General features: G+C 39.2%; 1 protein-coding gene across 7 annotated transcripts in view; it reads left to right on the top strand.

Annotated features, from left to right (window-relative positions):
- Positions 1-15909, top strand: part of LTBP1 (latent transforming growth factor beta binding protein 1) — a 210468-nt gene that overhangs the window by 88709 nt on the left and 105850 nt on the right. For all 7 annotated transcript variants that reach the window (XM_087776963.1, XM_087776965.1, XM_087776964.1 and 4 more), the window contains 2 exons: positions 3504-3728; positions 7217-7494. In XM_087776963.1, coding sequence (XP_087633089.1) covers positions 3504-3728; positions 7217-7494 — 503 coding nt within the window. The remainder of the gene's footprint in view (positions 1-3503; positions 3729-7216; positions 7495-15909) is intronic.

The following is a 15909-nucleotide window of genomic DNA, read 5'->3' as shown; positions in this document are numbered from 1 at the left end:
GCCTTTCTTAGGTCCATTAATACTTTCTTTGTTTTGTTTGTGAGATACCCACATGTGAACTGAAATTTCTTGTCATCTTGTGCAGACCTATCTCCACATTTTTATCAGGCTCTGAGCAGCTAGAGGATTTCACACCATAACGGATATTTTTATTTCCTTTTTTTTTTTTTTTCCTTTTCAGAGGAAATGGCAACAGCCCAGTGAGAATCAGGCGCCAGTGCACCCTTTGTCTGAATGCCAGTCGTGAACATATGTACAAACCCAGCATCTTCTAATGGTCTCTCCCAGCACACGGGTCTGGGTTTTGTCAGGAGTATCCCCTACGCCTCTGGCAACGTTCAGCCATTCTGTTTGTTTAAGTTCTTTAACCTCAGTGACAAAACAAAACAAAGCGAAAAACTTTCATCAGAAGTTGAGCTGTTCAAACATACCCTGGCTTTATATGCTGTTCCTATCTTAAGTGGTCCTTTCCCCAGAGCTCTTTGGTCTTTGTTAACCTGAGATTCCCAGAGCCTTGTCAAGGAAAAGTAGTGTTTCCTTCCTCTGCCTTTTTGGAGACTTACCCCCCTTCAGCTCACTTTTCTCGAATGGTCTGTGTGTAATTCCAGCTCTGGTGAAGTTGTGTGCCTGTGATTTGCAGCAGCAGTGTCATAATCAAATGCAGCTCTTTCTCCTGGCCATAAAAACTACCTGAGGAAAGATCACAATTAGTGTGTGTGTGCGCTTATTATGCCTATTTAAAATTATGAGATATTTTATTTCAACGTTCCATTCTTTTTTTTTTTTTAAGTTCTCATAATGTTTGCCATTTTACGTGACTGAGTATAACTTACAATTGTATATTTCAGAATATTTTAATTTAATTACAGAATTTTATATTCTTAGAATAGATTTAATGTATTCTCATTTAAAGTTCATTCTTCATACATTAGGCCAGACCTTCAAGAGATGTAAATCAATGTATCTGTACATAAATCAGTTGAGTGATTTGCACCACATGATAATGTGAGCAGCTTGGAATTTTTATCTTCTGTTATATGTAAATACTGAGAAATTAAACATTCTTTATTATTTACCTCATACTAGACCTTTCAGTGGCATTTATTTGCACAAGTTATTTGTATGAATACCTACAGCAAACAGTTAGGAAAAGGAACATGAATGAACTCTTTTCTATTGGTATCTTCCTTCCCAGTATTTTTAACACAAACTGTTGTTTGCTTGAAAGCAAAGCTTTTCATGTGCCTGTTCGCTACTGGGCGGGCTCCTGCAGGAGAGGAAGGCCTGAAGAGTGCCCTATAATGCAGAGGTGTCCGCACAACGTGGCCTTCCAGATGCTGACTGCTTTATAGGAACAGGAGCTTGGAAGAAAGTAATTTATTTTGGTGGAAATACCGGGTATATTTATATTGTTTAAAAGCTGTGTTTTGTACATTGCCTTGTTGCCTCGAGGCCGGCAAGAGTGGGAAGAAAACCTTCTTGCACTCAAGGAATTCCTCAGTGAGACTATTTCTGTTTGCCTTTGTTTCGCTGTACTTCTTTCAAACACCAAATTGCTGTCCCCTTAACACTACTTTACATTATTTCATTGTGTGATGTTACTTTTGCAGGAAAACCACCTTAGCTTTCAACCTTGCTCAGGCAGATCTTTACAAGTACTTAAAATTCTTTGCATGTTGTTGCTATTGCAGTAAACCTGCTCGTTTGTGGCTCTACCAGAGAGAGAGCTGTCATGTGTTAATTACTGCTGGGGTCAAAAAGCCTTCATTTTGCCCTGAAGTAACAGCTGTTCTGTAAGGACGTCTTTTATACATTCGGATAAAGTCCCAACAGCGCTGGGACCCAAAAAAGTGAGGCCTGCGCTGGCGTCTTCCGAAGTCAAGTAGGCCTTTTAGCACAATGCTACAGCTTGAAGTACTTTCAGTCAGTTTATGTGAAATGAAAATATGAGATAAGACGAGGAAAATATTAAATACGTATTTGCAGAACAGAGTGGAAAAACAATTCTGGCTGTTTACATTTGTGTGTGGACCTATCTGGTGATCAGGCAGCACCGTTCTGGACCCTGTCAATACGATGTGAGGGTGCTCTGTGATGAGCCGGGCTGATCGCGCTGTTTCTTGAGCACTCTTCCTGGGCCAAATGAGTTACGCAGCTGGGCTGGAACTCCTTGGGCTGCTGAATGTCCTACTTTGTCTTCTTGCGACGCAAAACATGCAGGTTCCTTTTCCAATACTGACGTTTTATGGTATTAATAGTAGTAATAGGCTGCAGTTGTCCAGAGATTACACCACTTGGAATAATAAGCCCTAGGTTCCTAATTACCTTATATTATCTACACTTTCTCATTTTTATTGTAATTCAATATAGACTGAGCAATACCACTCAAGCAAAATGCCATAGTTACTGTAAAGTCTAGATTTTTATTTATTTATTTTCACAGTCAGAATCTTATCTTAAAGCTGACAAATGGATACTGTATGCTATTTCTCCAAAAATCTTGGATTTCTGAACAAATGACCTTAGTTTGTCTTGAACAAAAACTTTACGGTATTTTCCCTGTTGTTTTTATATCATTTAGTTCTTGAAAATGTTGACAGCTCAGCTAGATTATGGTTGATTAAGTCCCACATCATATTTTTAGAAAGTGCTGAACCATGCCTATTACTGTTTGTATCTCCAAGTTAAGAAATATTTTTCATTTGATGTTGACATTTTTCATGTTTCGTCTGATAATTTATATTGCTGTAAATGTGCAAGTATTAGCTGGCACAGAAGTAATTACCCTTGTCTTTATATCGGAGTTAAAATATTTTAACACTGTAGAATTTGTCTCTGAAATCATTTGAGTAGAATCTCTCGATATTTTTATGATCTTCATGGGCGGGTATACAAATTAGCTTCTTCTAGCTGAGAGAGAAATGTTAAGCAAAAATCTAGATACTCAGTAAGACATGGTTTTCCAAAGAACAGCCAAGGCTTACAGTGAAAATGGAAAATTTATTCCCGGTACTGTCTACTCTCCAGTGAGTTTTTCCCCAGTCTTCCAGGGAAGTGTAGGTGGCCCAGGATTTTCAGAAATAGGAGGCTGACTAAATAAGAATACCTGTACCAAAGTGTGAGTGAGAGATGCAGCCAGACACCGTATTAATTTACCATCTTGCTTAATAGCATAATGAACTAAAATAGCTGGGATTTCTAAGGGAATAATGTGCTCGCTCTGTTTGTCATGGAGAGAAGATACGAACCAGGCAGAGGCTGAAAGGAGGGTTTGTCATGGAGAGAAGGTGGGAACCAGGCAGAGGTCACAAAGAGGGGAAGGGAAGTGGTTCTACCACAAGGCAATTAAAAGTGCATGTCAGATGGGTAGTCATTCTTCAGATGTCACAAGAACAAAGGGCCCCAGGCCTATTCCTTTCTTTCTCGACTTCTGTGTGATATGTGGTCAGATAATACTGAAGCTAAAGTCATTAACAAAATTTTTCTTTCTGTTTTCATTTCAGTTATTTGTCACCTTCCATGCATGAATGGAGGCCAGTGCAGTTCTAGAGATAAATGCCAGTGCCCTCCTAATTACACCGGTAAACTTTGTCAGATCCCTGTGCAGACTGCCAATACTCCAAAACTGTACCATCATCCACAACAGGTGAACAAGGCTGTAGGATCACAAATTATCCACTCTACTCATACTCTACCACTGACGATGTCAGGACAGCAAGGTGTAAAAGGTAACTTTTTTCTTGATAGATATATTTTCCTTTGGAATTGATTTTATTAACTAATTTTGGGTATCCAACCAGTAACGATAGTGATCTGTCTACGTAGTTTGAATCTTGATACCGCAACTTGAATCGTGAGCTCACCAGAATGACTGGAAAGTATTGTGCTCAATGACTGAAATAGTAAGAAATAACAGTGCTATTGCAAAGAGTTTATAAGTAAATTTACTTTGCTTTATGGTGGAATTTAATGCAGATTGCAGAGTCAAAGGGTAATGCAGGGGGCTTTTTCCAGGAATGTTGACCTGTTCAAAAAGAGAATGATTATGGCTGAACAGAGTCCATAAATTGCCGTATACCTAGATAGAAAGTTGCAGGTGATTCCATGGTTACTAGTGGAGGGAAGAGACAATGTTTTTCAACATAAGAGAATTTAAATCCAATGTAAAGCTAAAAATACAATCCATGTTTATCTTTGTTATGTCATTTGGTAGCGTCTTGTAAGTTAATTTTTGGGTGAACTTTTTAATGTAGATAGGCCATGATGTGATTCAGTTATATGACCTGGAAAGAATGTTCCATTTAACAATATCATAGAAAAAAATGGTAAGGATTTCCTGCTGGTAATGCTGTGAAGAAGGCAGAGGACCAGAAACAAGAAAAGCTCTGATGTTAATCAAATTTTGCCCAGTCAAAGGAAGGTTCAGTCAAGTTTCAGGTTTCCGTTTCCCCTAACACTTTTTTGTGAGGTGACAAGTTCTGATGACCTTGAAGAGGACTGTTGAAATTTTTTTCCTGTGTGTCCTATGACTCTATGTAGCATTTTATCTGGGTGAGATCCTGTCCATATAGAGAGACCCCTGCAATTTCACAACAGATGAATTAGTGTGAAGTTTGTTTGTTTGTTTGAATTGCCAGATTGATTTTTTTTTTTTTTTTTTTTTCTTGTCAAGGGTAATTTTCACAATTACCTCTCCAAGATTGCTGCCTCTGAATAAAAACAAAATATACGGGGGAAAGATGTAAGGAGGCTCAGTTGTTGGCAACTAGTTCCTGGATAATTTTGCTAAAAGAGGCCAAACTATTTGTATGTTTGTGATAAATATAATTTAATGTAGTAATTCTGTTTTCAGACAGGGACATAGCTGTGAAGGAAGTGTTGACAGTATCCTTCGGGAAACACGATATTTTATTCATGCTTTTAAGTATCTGCTCCATCTTTTCAATGGATTTGTTCTCTAGGGACTGCTATGCAGTCCATTGGGAAATAGTTTCCACTGACATGTTGGAGTATTAGTCCCTAAAGCTCCCCAGAACTTTTCTGACTCAAAAAAAAAGGAGGGAGGAGTGAGAGAATAAAAGAATATAATAACCTAAATATTTAGCAGAGCAGAAATTTGTTTCTATGACTGTTTAATTCCAGATCAAATTATTTTAGACAATGTGATGGACCATAAAAGAATTTTTTTTAATACATAGTTGTTTTTCAGATTTAGAGTTGCTGTCTTAAAAGACACAGTAGGTTTATCATTGCTAAAGAGTCTGACCTCTTGAATATTTTTTTTCCTGACCCTTAAGTCCTCATCAGAACCATCAGCCGTACCAATGCCTTTTCTTCCCTTTCCATGCCCAAATGAGGATGTTGAATTGTGGAGAAAAGAATGTTTCATTTCTTTCAAGGAAAGAATAAAACAATTCATCCTGAAATGGCTGGCAGAAATAAAAATTAATCAGCACATCTAGGCAGTGATCCAAGACCTGGAGAGGACTGTGGTGATAATACTACATGGGAGGAACTAGCCTAAATTTGATGTTTTCAGCATCTGAACATCTCTAGGTGGATTGATAGATTAAAGTAGAGCAATTCAGTGATTTCTTTTGAGGGCTGATATATTCTTTAGATTTATCAGCTGGAGAAACTAGTTGAAGGGATTCTTCTTCATACATAAAAATGTATGATAGTAAGTTGGGATGAGTTTTGTTCTTTTCACAGCTGGACTATGCTGTCTTGTCTTACCCTGCAAAACCAGTCTTACAGCCTAAGAAGGGCCTTACTGCTGCTCCTTGTAACACTGAATCTTTTCCTTGTGGGTTTACCTGTAACAGAACTCAGGTGGCATAAATTATGCTTGAAGGTTGTTTTCTGCTACAGGCAAGATCTGAAGAGCCATTAAGGCCCTGCGGCCATATTTTGCTGACTTTCTGCTACCTTGTTCCTGATGTTTCTGTCTGCAGTATGTTGAAAATTTTCATAAATGAAACAATGCAGGGCAGAGTGAAAATAAGTTTGTTTGTTTAATTAAGACCAATTAATACTGAAAATGTGCCTAGAGAAATGAAAATAATGTGAAAAAACAAAAGTAATTTCTACAAAATAATAAAATTTTAAAGCAGCTAAAATAAATGAAATATGCTTCCTGGGAAGTGGAGCTGTGAGATTGAAATTTGTAAATAAGAACTGAAAATGCCTACTCAAGTTCCAAAGAACAATCTGGCCTCCTGGAGGCAAGGAGACAATTCGGAAGACTCAACAATCCAGTATGCATTATAGAGAAAGTATGTCAAATGGTATTTGTTGGTTCTTGATGTTTGGAAGGGGTGTTACATCTAATGGATTGGCTGACCTCGAGTAGTCTGCGCAATACTTGCTGATGAGAGAGACCCAGCCAGACACAGTAAATGCTAACTTTGTTATGCAGCTGACAAACTATAAAGCTTTTCACACACCTCTCCTCCCTGCCCCTCCCTAATAAGAATTTGAGTTACATGTTTAAAGGGCATTTTGTGTTTCAATGAAAAGAAGCTTGAGGGTCATCAAACGGTTCTGTGCACATTAAGTCAACTGCAGGGTCTCAATCTGTGTACCCAGACTTAAAACTACAACTGTATTTAAAAACAGAAGTATCTGAAAAACATTTCCTCCCTCTTTATCTGCCAAATCCTGAATTCAAAGTTCAGTGAAGGGAGTGGTGGTTTTAGATGGTTGAGATGCTGGCAAGTGTTGCAGGGGCAAATTCAGGACTTGGCAGGTATATAAAGGTGAAGGGATGAAATCTGAAGCTTTTTCTGTGTTCCAGAGAAAGATGATGGATCTGAAAAAGAAAATAAAGCTTACTATATATCCAAAAATAACCCAGTGGAGTTTGAATTCTGGAACTTTGAATGGGATTCTTATTACACAGTATGACCACAAATATTAATGTCACACCAGCCAATTTGGACATCCCTGTTTATGTAGCAGTCTTTACAATGCTATAATGTCGTTCTTTCCTGTGTGAAGACTTTTCATTTTCTGCTTTGTAAATGAGACTCTCTGCGTTCTTTCAGCCTTCTCTCTAACCCCCAAATTTGGGCTTTGTTTATATTTTGGTCACTTCAAGGCACTCTATAAAAATTCTAATGTACAAAAAAGGGGTGTCTTAGAGGTGCCTAAGATCTCTTTTTTTACATATTTTATTACCAATTTTTTTAATCTGTTTTTCCTTCAATTATTTTAGTGAAGTTCCCTCCTAACATAGTGAATATCCATGTGAAACATCCCCCTGAAGCCTCAGTTCAGATCCATCAAGTTTCAAGAATTGACAGCACATCAACAGGACAAAAAGCAAAAGTACCTCAGCCCGGACATCCACAGGTCTCTTACCAAGGTCTTCCGTATCAGAAGACCCAGAAAGGACATACTACTTACACAAATCAACAACCCATTCCTCATATGTTTCCTGTTTCAGTTAAAACTCAGCTTGGGCGCTGCTTCCAGGAGACTATTGGGACGCAGGTAAGAAATGTTTGCTAAGGCTTTTGAGACAGGTAGCTTTAAAACAATATCATAAAAGAATGAAAAAATTCTTCACCAATCACAGGGAAAGGATGCATTCGACATTCTTTTCCAAAAGAAAATTCTTGTGAGAATGGACTGTAAAATGTTTTACAAAGTAACATTTTTCTGAACCTCCTTCTCCTTCAAGCTAATGTCTTCCTTTTCTGCAGACTTGGGTCCCTGACATTCTCATTTCAGTTATTCTAGCCATAACTTCTCCATTTAGAAGCTATTTCTCCAAATTAAAAAACATGACTTAAGTCCTAGCTCCATCTCTCCTGATTGAACAACTAAGGTTACACCATCTTCCACAGCTTGTACTGTCGTTTGGTTTAATGAGCCTTTTGGCACGTGTATCTCAACAGCCAGTGTTTTTCAAAGAGTTGCAGTTTTCATTGAAATTCATATTCAACAGCTCCATGTGTTTTACAATATTGTAGGCTAATGTTTTGAATCTGTTGAAATGTGATCATCGAATGGGGTAGAAAAAGCATGAAAGCCAATTGAGTGTGTGCTAGAGCATTAAAACCTTAGTTCAGTTTAAAATAATATGTTCACATCAGTTTTTACATATGACTATTCAAAATTACATATCTTCTTTCAGCTCTTGAAAGCACTTTAATAAGCAACACAGCGTTATCATTTTTGCATATTTGCATATATATGTGAAGCATATGTGAAAAGACTGTAAAAAAAAAGTTAGTAAGACACTGTTATTTATTGCTTATCACCTTGCCAAAATTTAACTTTTCAGATCAATATTTTTTTTACGCTGAATGCATGCCTCAGACTGAAATTTTGTGGGAAGTTTCTGAAAACTCACTCACTTGTTTTGAGGGAGGATATTAGAGAATGAATGTGTTGCTTTACTCAGGCTAAAAGAATAATTTACAACTGTTTCAATGAAGATTTGGATTGTCTTTAGGCTTTGAAGTAGAAACTTAAATTTATCACAAAGGTCACCTGCTTTTGGTCCTTCCAGTAACATGCACCCAAAGTTAGCCAATTTTCAAGCATCTAAAAATATATCTATTTCCAATATATTCCACAAACATTTGCTAGATATTGGCAACAAAATTCTCCAAAGATTTCACCTGCACAGAGCGTGGTCTGCCTTCCCCTCAAAGGGACAGCACCCATCATCCCTGAAATGCAGGACTGGAGCAAAACGTCCTTTACAAGTGTTTCTTCTAGCTGTCAGTGAATGCTGTGGTGCCAAGCGTTAGAACTGACAGCATGGAAATCTTCTGATGGCTCCCAAGCAGTGCGCATGCACGCGCACACACACACACACGAACACACACAAAGAAAAGAAAAAAAGGAGGGAAGAGACCTCACTCACAGAGGGGCAAGGAGCTTTGGAGAGGATCAGTGATGGGAAACAGACAGGAGCAGAAGCAGGATGCAGTCAGAAGCAGCGTGAGGGTAATGTAGGTGGCAGGTCCCAAGGTAGTGATAGCAATTACCTTCTGGAACCTCAAACTGAAATCACAGTTCCTTAGTCTCGGTCATCCTCTGCCCGCTCCAAAGAACTGACTTTTTTCCTGTAAAATATTTTTCTCTTTTCCTTCCAGTAACTGGCTTCTGCAGAGTATTGTAGCATTCCTACTAGTGACATAATTAACTCTAATTTCAGAAGTCATTGCTGTGGAAGTAAAGATCCCAAAACCTACTCACGCTAGGCCATCATGTGAGGTTGTTTAAAAATAATTCATTCTGAAAAATGCTATGGAAGAAGTAAATTTAAATATCATGCCCCAAAAATGTTTCTAGATGACCAGAGTTAAGTTTGCGTATGGAATATTAAGGGCTGATATTCACTAATTGTTGAATACTTGATTTGGGATCCACAGTGTTAATTTACACTGATAAGGTCTTCATGCTTGTCCGTTTCAGGAATAGTAAAAGCTTGAATTTGTTCTTTGACAGGTATTGAAGCACATGTTCAAATGGAAGTTCATGGATTTTACATGACAAAATGAAGCAGGGCCTGTGTCAAACAACCATTTCTCTGTATTTCCTAAGAATGAGAGATCTAACAAACATGGCATTATAATGTGCAATCATAAAATACTGGAAATAATTATGATAATTAATAGTTGTTTATTATTTATTTGTATTTCTATTTGCACTCATATAAGGGAAGACAAAATTCCTTCCTCAATCTTAGACATGGCAGGGGCTGCTGCATCTTTTATCTCTTACCTCTTATGCGTGATAAATTTCCTGTCTGTTCTTTCTGCCGCGTGCATGAGTGAGGTATTTCGAATGACATATCCAAAGCTTTCGGTGTCCTATGCATGCCCCTCACATTACAGTGATTTTAAAACTAAAGCCTACTCATCACCCACCAGAAGACAGTAACGTGCCCCTTTTAAAGGGGGAGAAAAGGGGAAATATGCTTGCGTCACCCCCATGCCTGACTTGGAATCCTACTAAATGCTCAGTCTCTGAGTTTTATAATGTTGTTTCAGTATTCTCCTGGAAAAATGTGTCTTTGCAGTGTTCTCAAGAAAGGGTAGTGCCTCCTAGTTTAGAATAACACATACTTCTTATTTTTACAAATTTCATTGATTCTTTCAGTGTCAGCCTTGGAGAAGAGCGTAGTGAGGATTTCAGAGGCCTTTTGTTATTTAATCATAGAATCATAGAATCGTCAAGGTTGGAAAAGACCCTCAAGATCATCGAGTCCAACCATTAACCTATCACTGCCAAGTCCATCTATACCATGTCTTCAAGCACCGTATCTATCCGTTCTTTAAATACCTCCAGGGATGGAGACTCAACCACTTCCCTGAGCAGCCTGTTCCAATGCTTGACCACCCTCTCGGTGAAGAAGTTTTTCCTAATATCTAACCTAAACCTCCCCTGGCGCAACTTGAGGCCGTTTCCTCTCGTTCTATCACTCGTTACTAGGGAGAAGAGACCGACCCGCACCTCGCTACAACCTCCTTTCAGGTAGTTGTAGAGAGCAATGAGGTGTCTCCTCAGGCTCCTCTTCTCCAAACTAAACAACCCCAGCTCCCTCAGCCGTTCCTCATAAGACTTGTTCTCTAGACCCTTCACCAACTTCGTTGCCGTCCTCTGGACGCGCTCCAGCCCCTCAATGTCCTTCTTGTAGTGAGGGGCCCAAAACTGAACACAGTACTCGAGGTGTGGCCTCACCAGTGCCGAGTACAGGGGCACGACCACCTCCCTGGTCCTGCTGGCCACACTATTCTTGATACAGGCCAGGATGCCATTGGCCCTCTTGGCCACCTGAGCACACCGCTGGCTCATATTCAGCCAGCTGTCAACCAGCACCCCCAGGTCCTTTTCTGCCAGGCAGCTCTCCAGCCACTCTTCCCCAAGTCTGTGGCGTTGCATGGGGTTGTTGTGACCCAAGTGCAGGACCCGGCACTGAGCCTTGTTGAATCTCATGCAGTTGGCCCCGGCCCATGGATCCAGCCTGTCCAGGTCCCTCTGTAGAGCCTTCCTACCCTCCAGCAGATCGACACTTCCACCCAACTTGGTGTCATCTGCAAACTTACTGAGGGTGCACTCGATCCCCTCATCCAGATCATTGATAAAGATATTGAACAGGACTGGCCCCAGTACTGAGCCCTGGGAAACACCACTCGTGACCGGCCGCCAACTGGATTTGACTCCATTCACCACCACTCTCTGGGCTCGGCCGTCCAGCCAGTTTTTAACCCAGCGTAGAGTGCACCCATCCAAGCCGTGAGCAGCCAGCTTCTCCAGGAGAATGCTGTGGGAGACAGTGTGAAAGGCCTTACTAAAGTCCAAGTGGACAACATCCCACAGCCTTCCCCTCATCCACTAAGCGGGTCATCTTGTCATAGAAGGAGATCAGGTCAATCAAGCAGGACCTGCCTTTCATAAACCCATGCTGAGTGGGCCTGATCCACCAGTTGTCCCGTACATGCCACATAATGGCACTCAAGATGACCTGCTCCATGACCTTCCCCGGCACTGAGGTCAGGCTGACAGGCCTGTAGTGCCCGGGATCCTCCTTCCGACCCTTCTTGTAGAGGGGCATCGTGTTTGCTAGCTCCCAGTCATCCGGGACCTCCCTGGTTGACCAGGACTGCTGATAAATAATGGAGAGTGGCTTGGCCAGCTCCTCTGCCAGCTCCCTCATTATCCTCAGGTGGATCCCATTTGGGCCCATGGACTTGTGCGCATTGAGGTGGAGGAGCAGGTCAGTGACTGCCACCTCTTCAACAACTGGGACTTCACTCTCCGTCCTATCTCCGTCTCCCAGCTCAGGGGCCTGAAAAACCTGAGGATGACTAGCTTGACTATTAAAGACTGAGGCAAAGAAGGCATTAAGTACCTCTGCCTTCTCCTCATCCTTTGTGGCAAGGTTACCTTCTGTATCCAACAAAGGAGGGAGATTCTCCCTGGCCCTCCTTTTGTCACTGACATATTTATAAAAACTTTTTTTGTTGTCTTTAACTGCGGTGGCCAGTTTAAGTTCAATATTAATGTAATGGTTCAATTTAGAATTGGAGTTGTATGGTAGCATTTTGTAGAGCATCCATTTAAGACCTTGCCATAAATACAGATTTGAGTGTCTCATTCACCTTTCAAATTTGAACCTAAAACATTAATATGTTTTTCCTGCAGTCAGGCAATGCATATTATTTATTTGCATGTTAAATAGACCTTGAACAGGGAAAGACATTTAATTTTTTTTTTTACTCTGAAATAGATCTATTCTAAAAGAATTTGGTTTTCTATTTCTTTGATAATTGCTTTGCTAAATATGAGGGTTCTCTTTATTTGTTCAGATGAGCTGCTAAACTGTGCTTTCCCTATTAGTAGCAATGTGTTACAAGTCCTTTCTGGAATTTATGCTGGATAATTTTGATATCCGTACTTTTTTCAACAATCATCAGTGTTTATAAATTTTTTTGCAGGGTGGATTGTATATTTGGCTTCCGAAATGTTTTATTAAATATCCTGGGATCAGAGGTGACTTTACTGTCTATAGAGCAGATTGATGGAAGGATATGTGTGTGGCCTCTTGTAGGCAAATCAACCAAGTTAATAAAGACTTTGAACTTACTTTTGGTCCAGGCTAAAAGCACAGGATAAAAGCAGCATCAGGATCTCTACTGTGGTTTTCTCTGTGTGTAACCTCTACCATTCTGTGTTTCTCTCCATGTCTTGTTCTCTCCTTCTTCCTTGAATTTCAGCTGGTCCTCAATTACAGGTCCTCTAATTTTAATGCTTTGGTTTTTTCACAACCTTCTGTGGAATATTTTTCATCTCCCAACACATTCTCCGTCACCCCACCTTAGTTAAATGACTTTAATGTATCTCATTCAGGAACAGTAGTCCTGCAAAAACAGTAGGATAGTTGCTATACTCAAATCCCCAGACAACCAGAGCATATTTTCTGCAGTTTATTAACAGTATGCGCTCTGTTGGAAATGTTAGCAACTGGAGCCACCCTGAACTGAAGCTTGGAGGGCATTATGGCACAGATAGTTGAAGAATCTGGTTGTTTTCTCAGGCCTTCAATCACTCCTAATTAACAACGTAGAAATTCTTCTAGACCTCCTATTTGCTTAGTTGTTTATAGTATCATAAGCGACTATAACCAAAGGCAGCAACCATGAGAAAAGGATAGTAAAAGATGTGTGAAAAGATGTCAGTCTAGAAGCTTAGAAGGACAGGAGGAGAGAGAGGGGCTAGAGGAATGAAATTTCCTGGTTTAATTAGAATAGGTAAATAAAGATGTATGTTTTCATAAATACTTATATACCTATATGTATGTGTTGCTTAATTGTGATTGTTTTCTGAAGTGTCCTCAGCATTGGGAAATAAAGTGGAAAGAGCAACTATAAAAGTAGTATTAATATTTCAATTTTTAAAAGGTAATATAGGAAGCAGATAGTGTTCTGGATGGTTCTCTTTTCTGCTCAAGTCAATTCACTTTTCCTGGCTGCCTCTCTTTTCTGTCAGTGGAACACTTAGCAGTTATATCTCCTCTGGGAGATGTTAATGATGATTGCTCCGGGATAGTTTACCATGTTACATGATAGCTTATTATGATATGTCGTATACAAAAGCTGTGGTTCATCAAATGCTTTCCTAGTACCAAAAAGATTTTTGCAGGGTATATCATAAACTAGCAGTTAAGCTGCAGGCCAGAAACTTGTTGTCATGAAAATATAGGAAACGAACCTTTACCTAAACTTGCACCTTGTTATATAGAAAACGATGTTAAGAAAATAGAGACTTGAAGTTGTGAAACAGATACAATGGAAGCAGTAGGACAAAAATCCCACTTAAGATGGAGAACAGTAGATTTGTGGATTTGTATGTAACGGTGCCTTCAAAAGCTGGAGAGTGGACATGGTGTCCCGCAAGGTCCTTTACAGCCATGTAGTCCTGTGTTTCTGAAATCCAAAGAGTTGGTCATCTTAGACCACTGGTTCACCAAGTCCTATTTAAAAAGCAAGCAAATAAGGAAGATTATGTTTCTCTTCTTTAATCTTCCTCTTCAGCTGCTTTTCATTTTAATTCTAGTAAAAATGCCTTTATTATGACACAGAATATCTTGTTATTTCCCAAAATACTTCTACAGTGTCAGCGGTGCACCTAGTAAAGATTGTGTTGGTAATCTTGAGTCTTGTTAATTTTGCATATGATTACTTTGCCTTTAAATCGAGATAAGAACACAGATGCCTACTATCTGTCAAAATTCATATAAAGACAATTAAGTACTGCTTTTTTTTCCCCCCTTAAGATCACTTTGAAGTGTCTTCTAAGTATATTCATGTGTTTTCTTATGGTTACTGCATTTCAGTATTTTGGCTAAAAAAGTCTTTTTTCTCAAAATTGATTTGGTCTCTTTTTTTGCTTAACTGTAAAGAGGGAGGTGTTTTTTGCAAAGCAGCAAGAAATTGGAGAAGCTGGTATTTCCAAATTTCTCTAAAGCACGCTCTTTCTGACTACATTCACAAGTAATGCTGTTCTCTTCAGCAGATATTTTCGAGTATCAGTTTTACTGAAGGAGACTTCTGGTCATCTCAGCATCCGCAATTTAAAAACAAAATAAAAAAGAGTTGTTATTCTAAAGAGAGACAGATATTGAGGTTACTTACCTGGCTGAAGGCAACATATGCCAAAATGTCCAGAAGAGAAGCTGGCTAAGAAGTCACGTCTGCCCATGCTTGTTCATTGCTCCTCACTGTCCCTCAGTTGTGCTGGTGTAACTGCTGAGAGGAGCTGGACTGCTCTCTAAACTGGTCACTGAAAGAATTTTAAAAATATTATCTTCTGATGCCCCCTTTTTTTGTCGGGGTGTTTTAAACTCGGGTCAGTTCCAGTGTTTGGGCGATATGTTCCACTACTCGCTTGTCAGTTGTTTGCTGAATGATGCTTTGTGCTTCCCTTGTGAAGTACTTTGAAAGGTGTTGTGGAAAAGATCCATACTTGTTACAGCTCTGTTGAGAAGGATGCCTGAATTAGAGTTGTTCTGGTATTAGGAAGTGAAATTTTGTGTGTTATAATAATACTTTGGAAAATTATATTAAAGAAAAACAAAATGTACCACCTATAGCAGACAATAGAAGCATATTTTGATAGATTTTTTTTTCATAAATTAAGCTAAATAACATTAATGGTGAACACTAGTAAGACTGTTGAAAATTATAAGGACTGTCCATTTGTCAGTGTGATCGAAACACTCACATATGCATTCAAATGTGTTTCAAATGCTGCTTAGTTCTGATAAATAACAAGTATGTCTGATAAACAGATGTTAGTTGATCAGCATCTTTAGTGGGATAAATATCTATGGAAACAGTTTATATAATACTGTGTTTCAGTAATGTCTTTTACAGGAAACATTTGTTTTGGTTTGAGCAACACCCTTCTCTCTGCTGTCAGACTTGGTAGAATACAAAAAAAGCCAAGGGATAGGTGGCAGCTGTAAAAGGTCAGAGATTGTCAGCATCATACCATGATAAAGATTCTGACTGCAAATCATTAAGCATTTACTTAACTTGATTCACACAAGGGCATACACTGATCATGTACTTAACTGAGAAAACACATAAAGTTTTTAGGAGCTGGGCTTAGATCACTGATGAGTTTTTCATGATGGGAAATACTAAACAAAGGCAGCAAAGTTTTTGAGTTAGAAATCAGAGCAGCAAAATGTGTTGATAGGTCTTAATGTATAACCTAACGTATCGATACTACTGTATGCAATATGATCGTAGTGTATGTAGCCTGGAGGCGATGACAGCAGTAAAATGCCAGTTGAAGTTATTCATTCAACTGCATAAATATCCCTGTTGAACTTCAGGTTTAACAACACATTTCCTATGGAGGTAAATTTCAGGTATTTTCATT

This window comes from Nipponia nippon, unplaced genomic scaffold (genome assembly GCF_047370975.1).
Source record: "Nipponia nippon isolate SJK-2023a ecotype South Korea unplaced genomic scaffold, ASM4737097v1 scaffold_4, whole genome shotgun sequence".
NCBI classification, from domain to species: Eukaryota; Metazoa; Chordata; class Aves; order Pelecaniformes; family Threskiornithidae; genus Nipponia; species Nipponia nippon.
The sequence above is the reverse complement of the archived record's forward strand: the minus strand, read 5'-3'. Positions and strand labels throughout refer to the sequence as shown.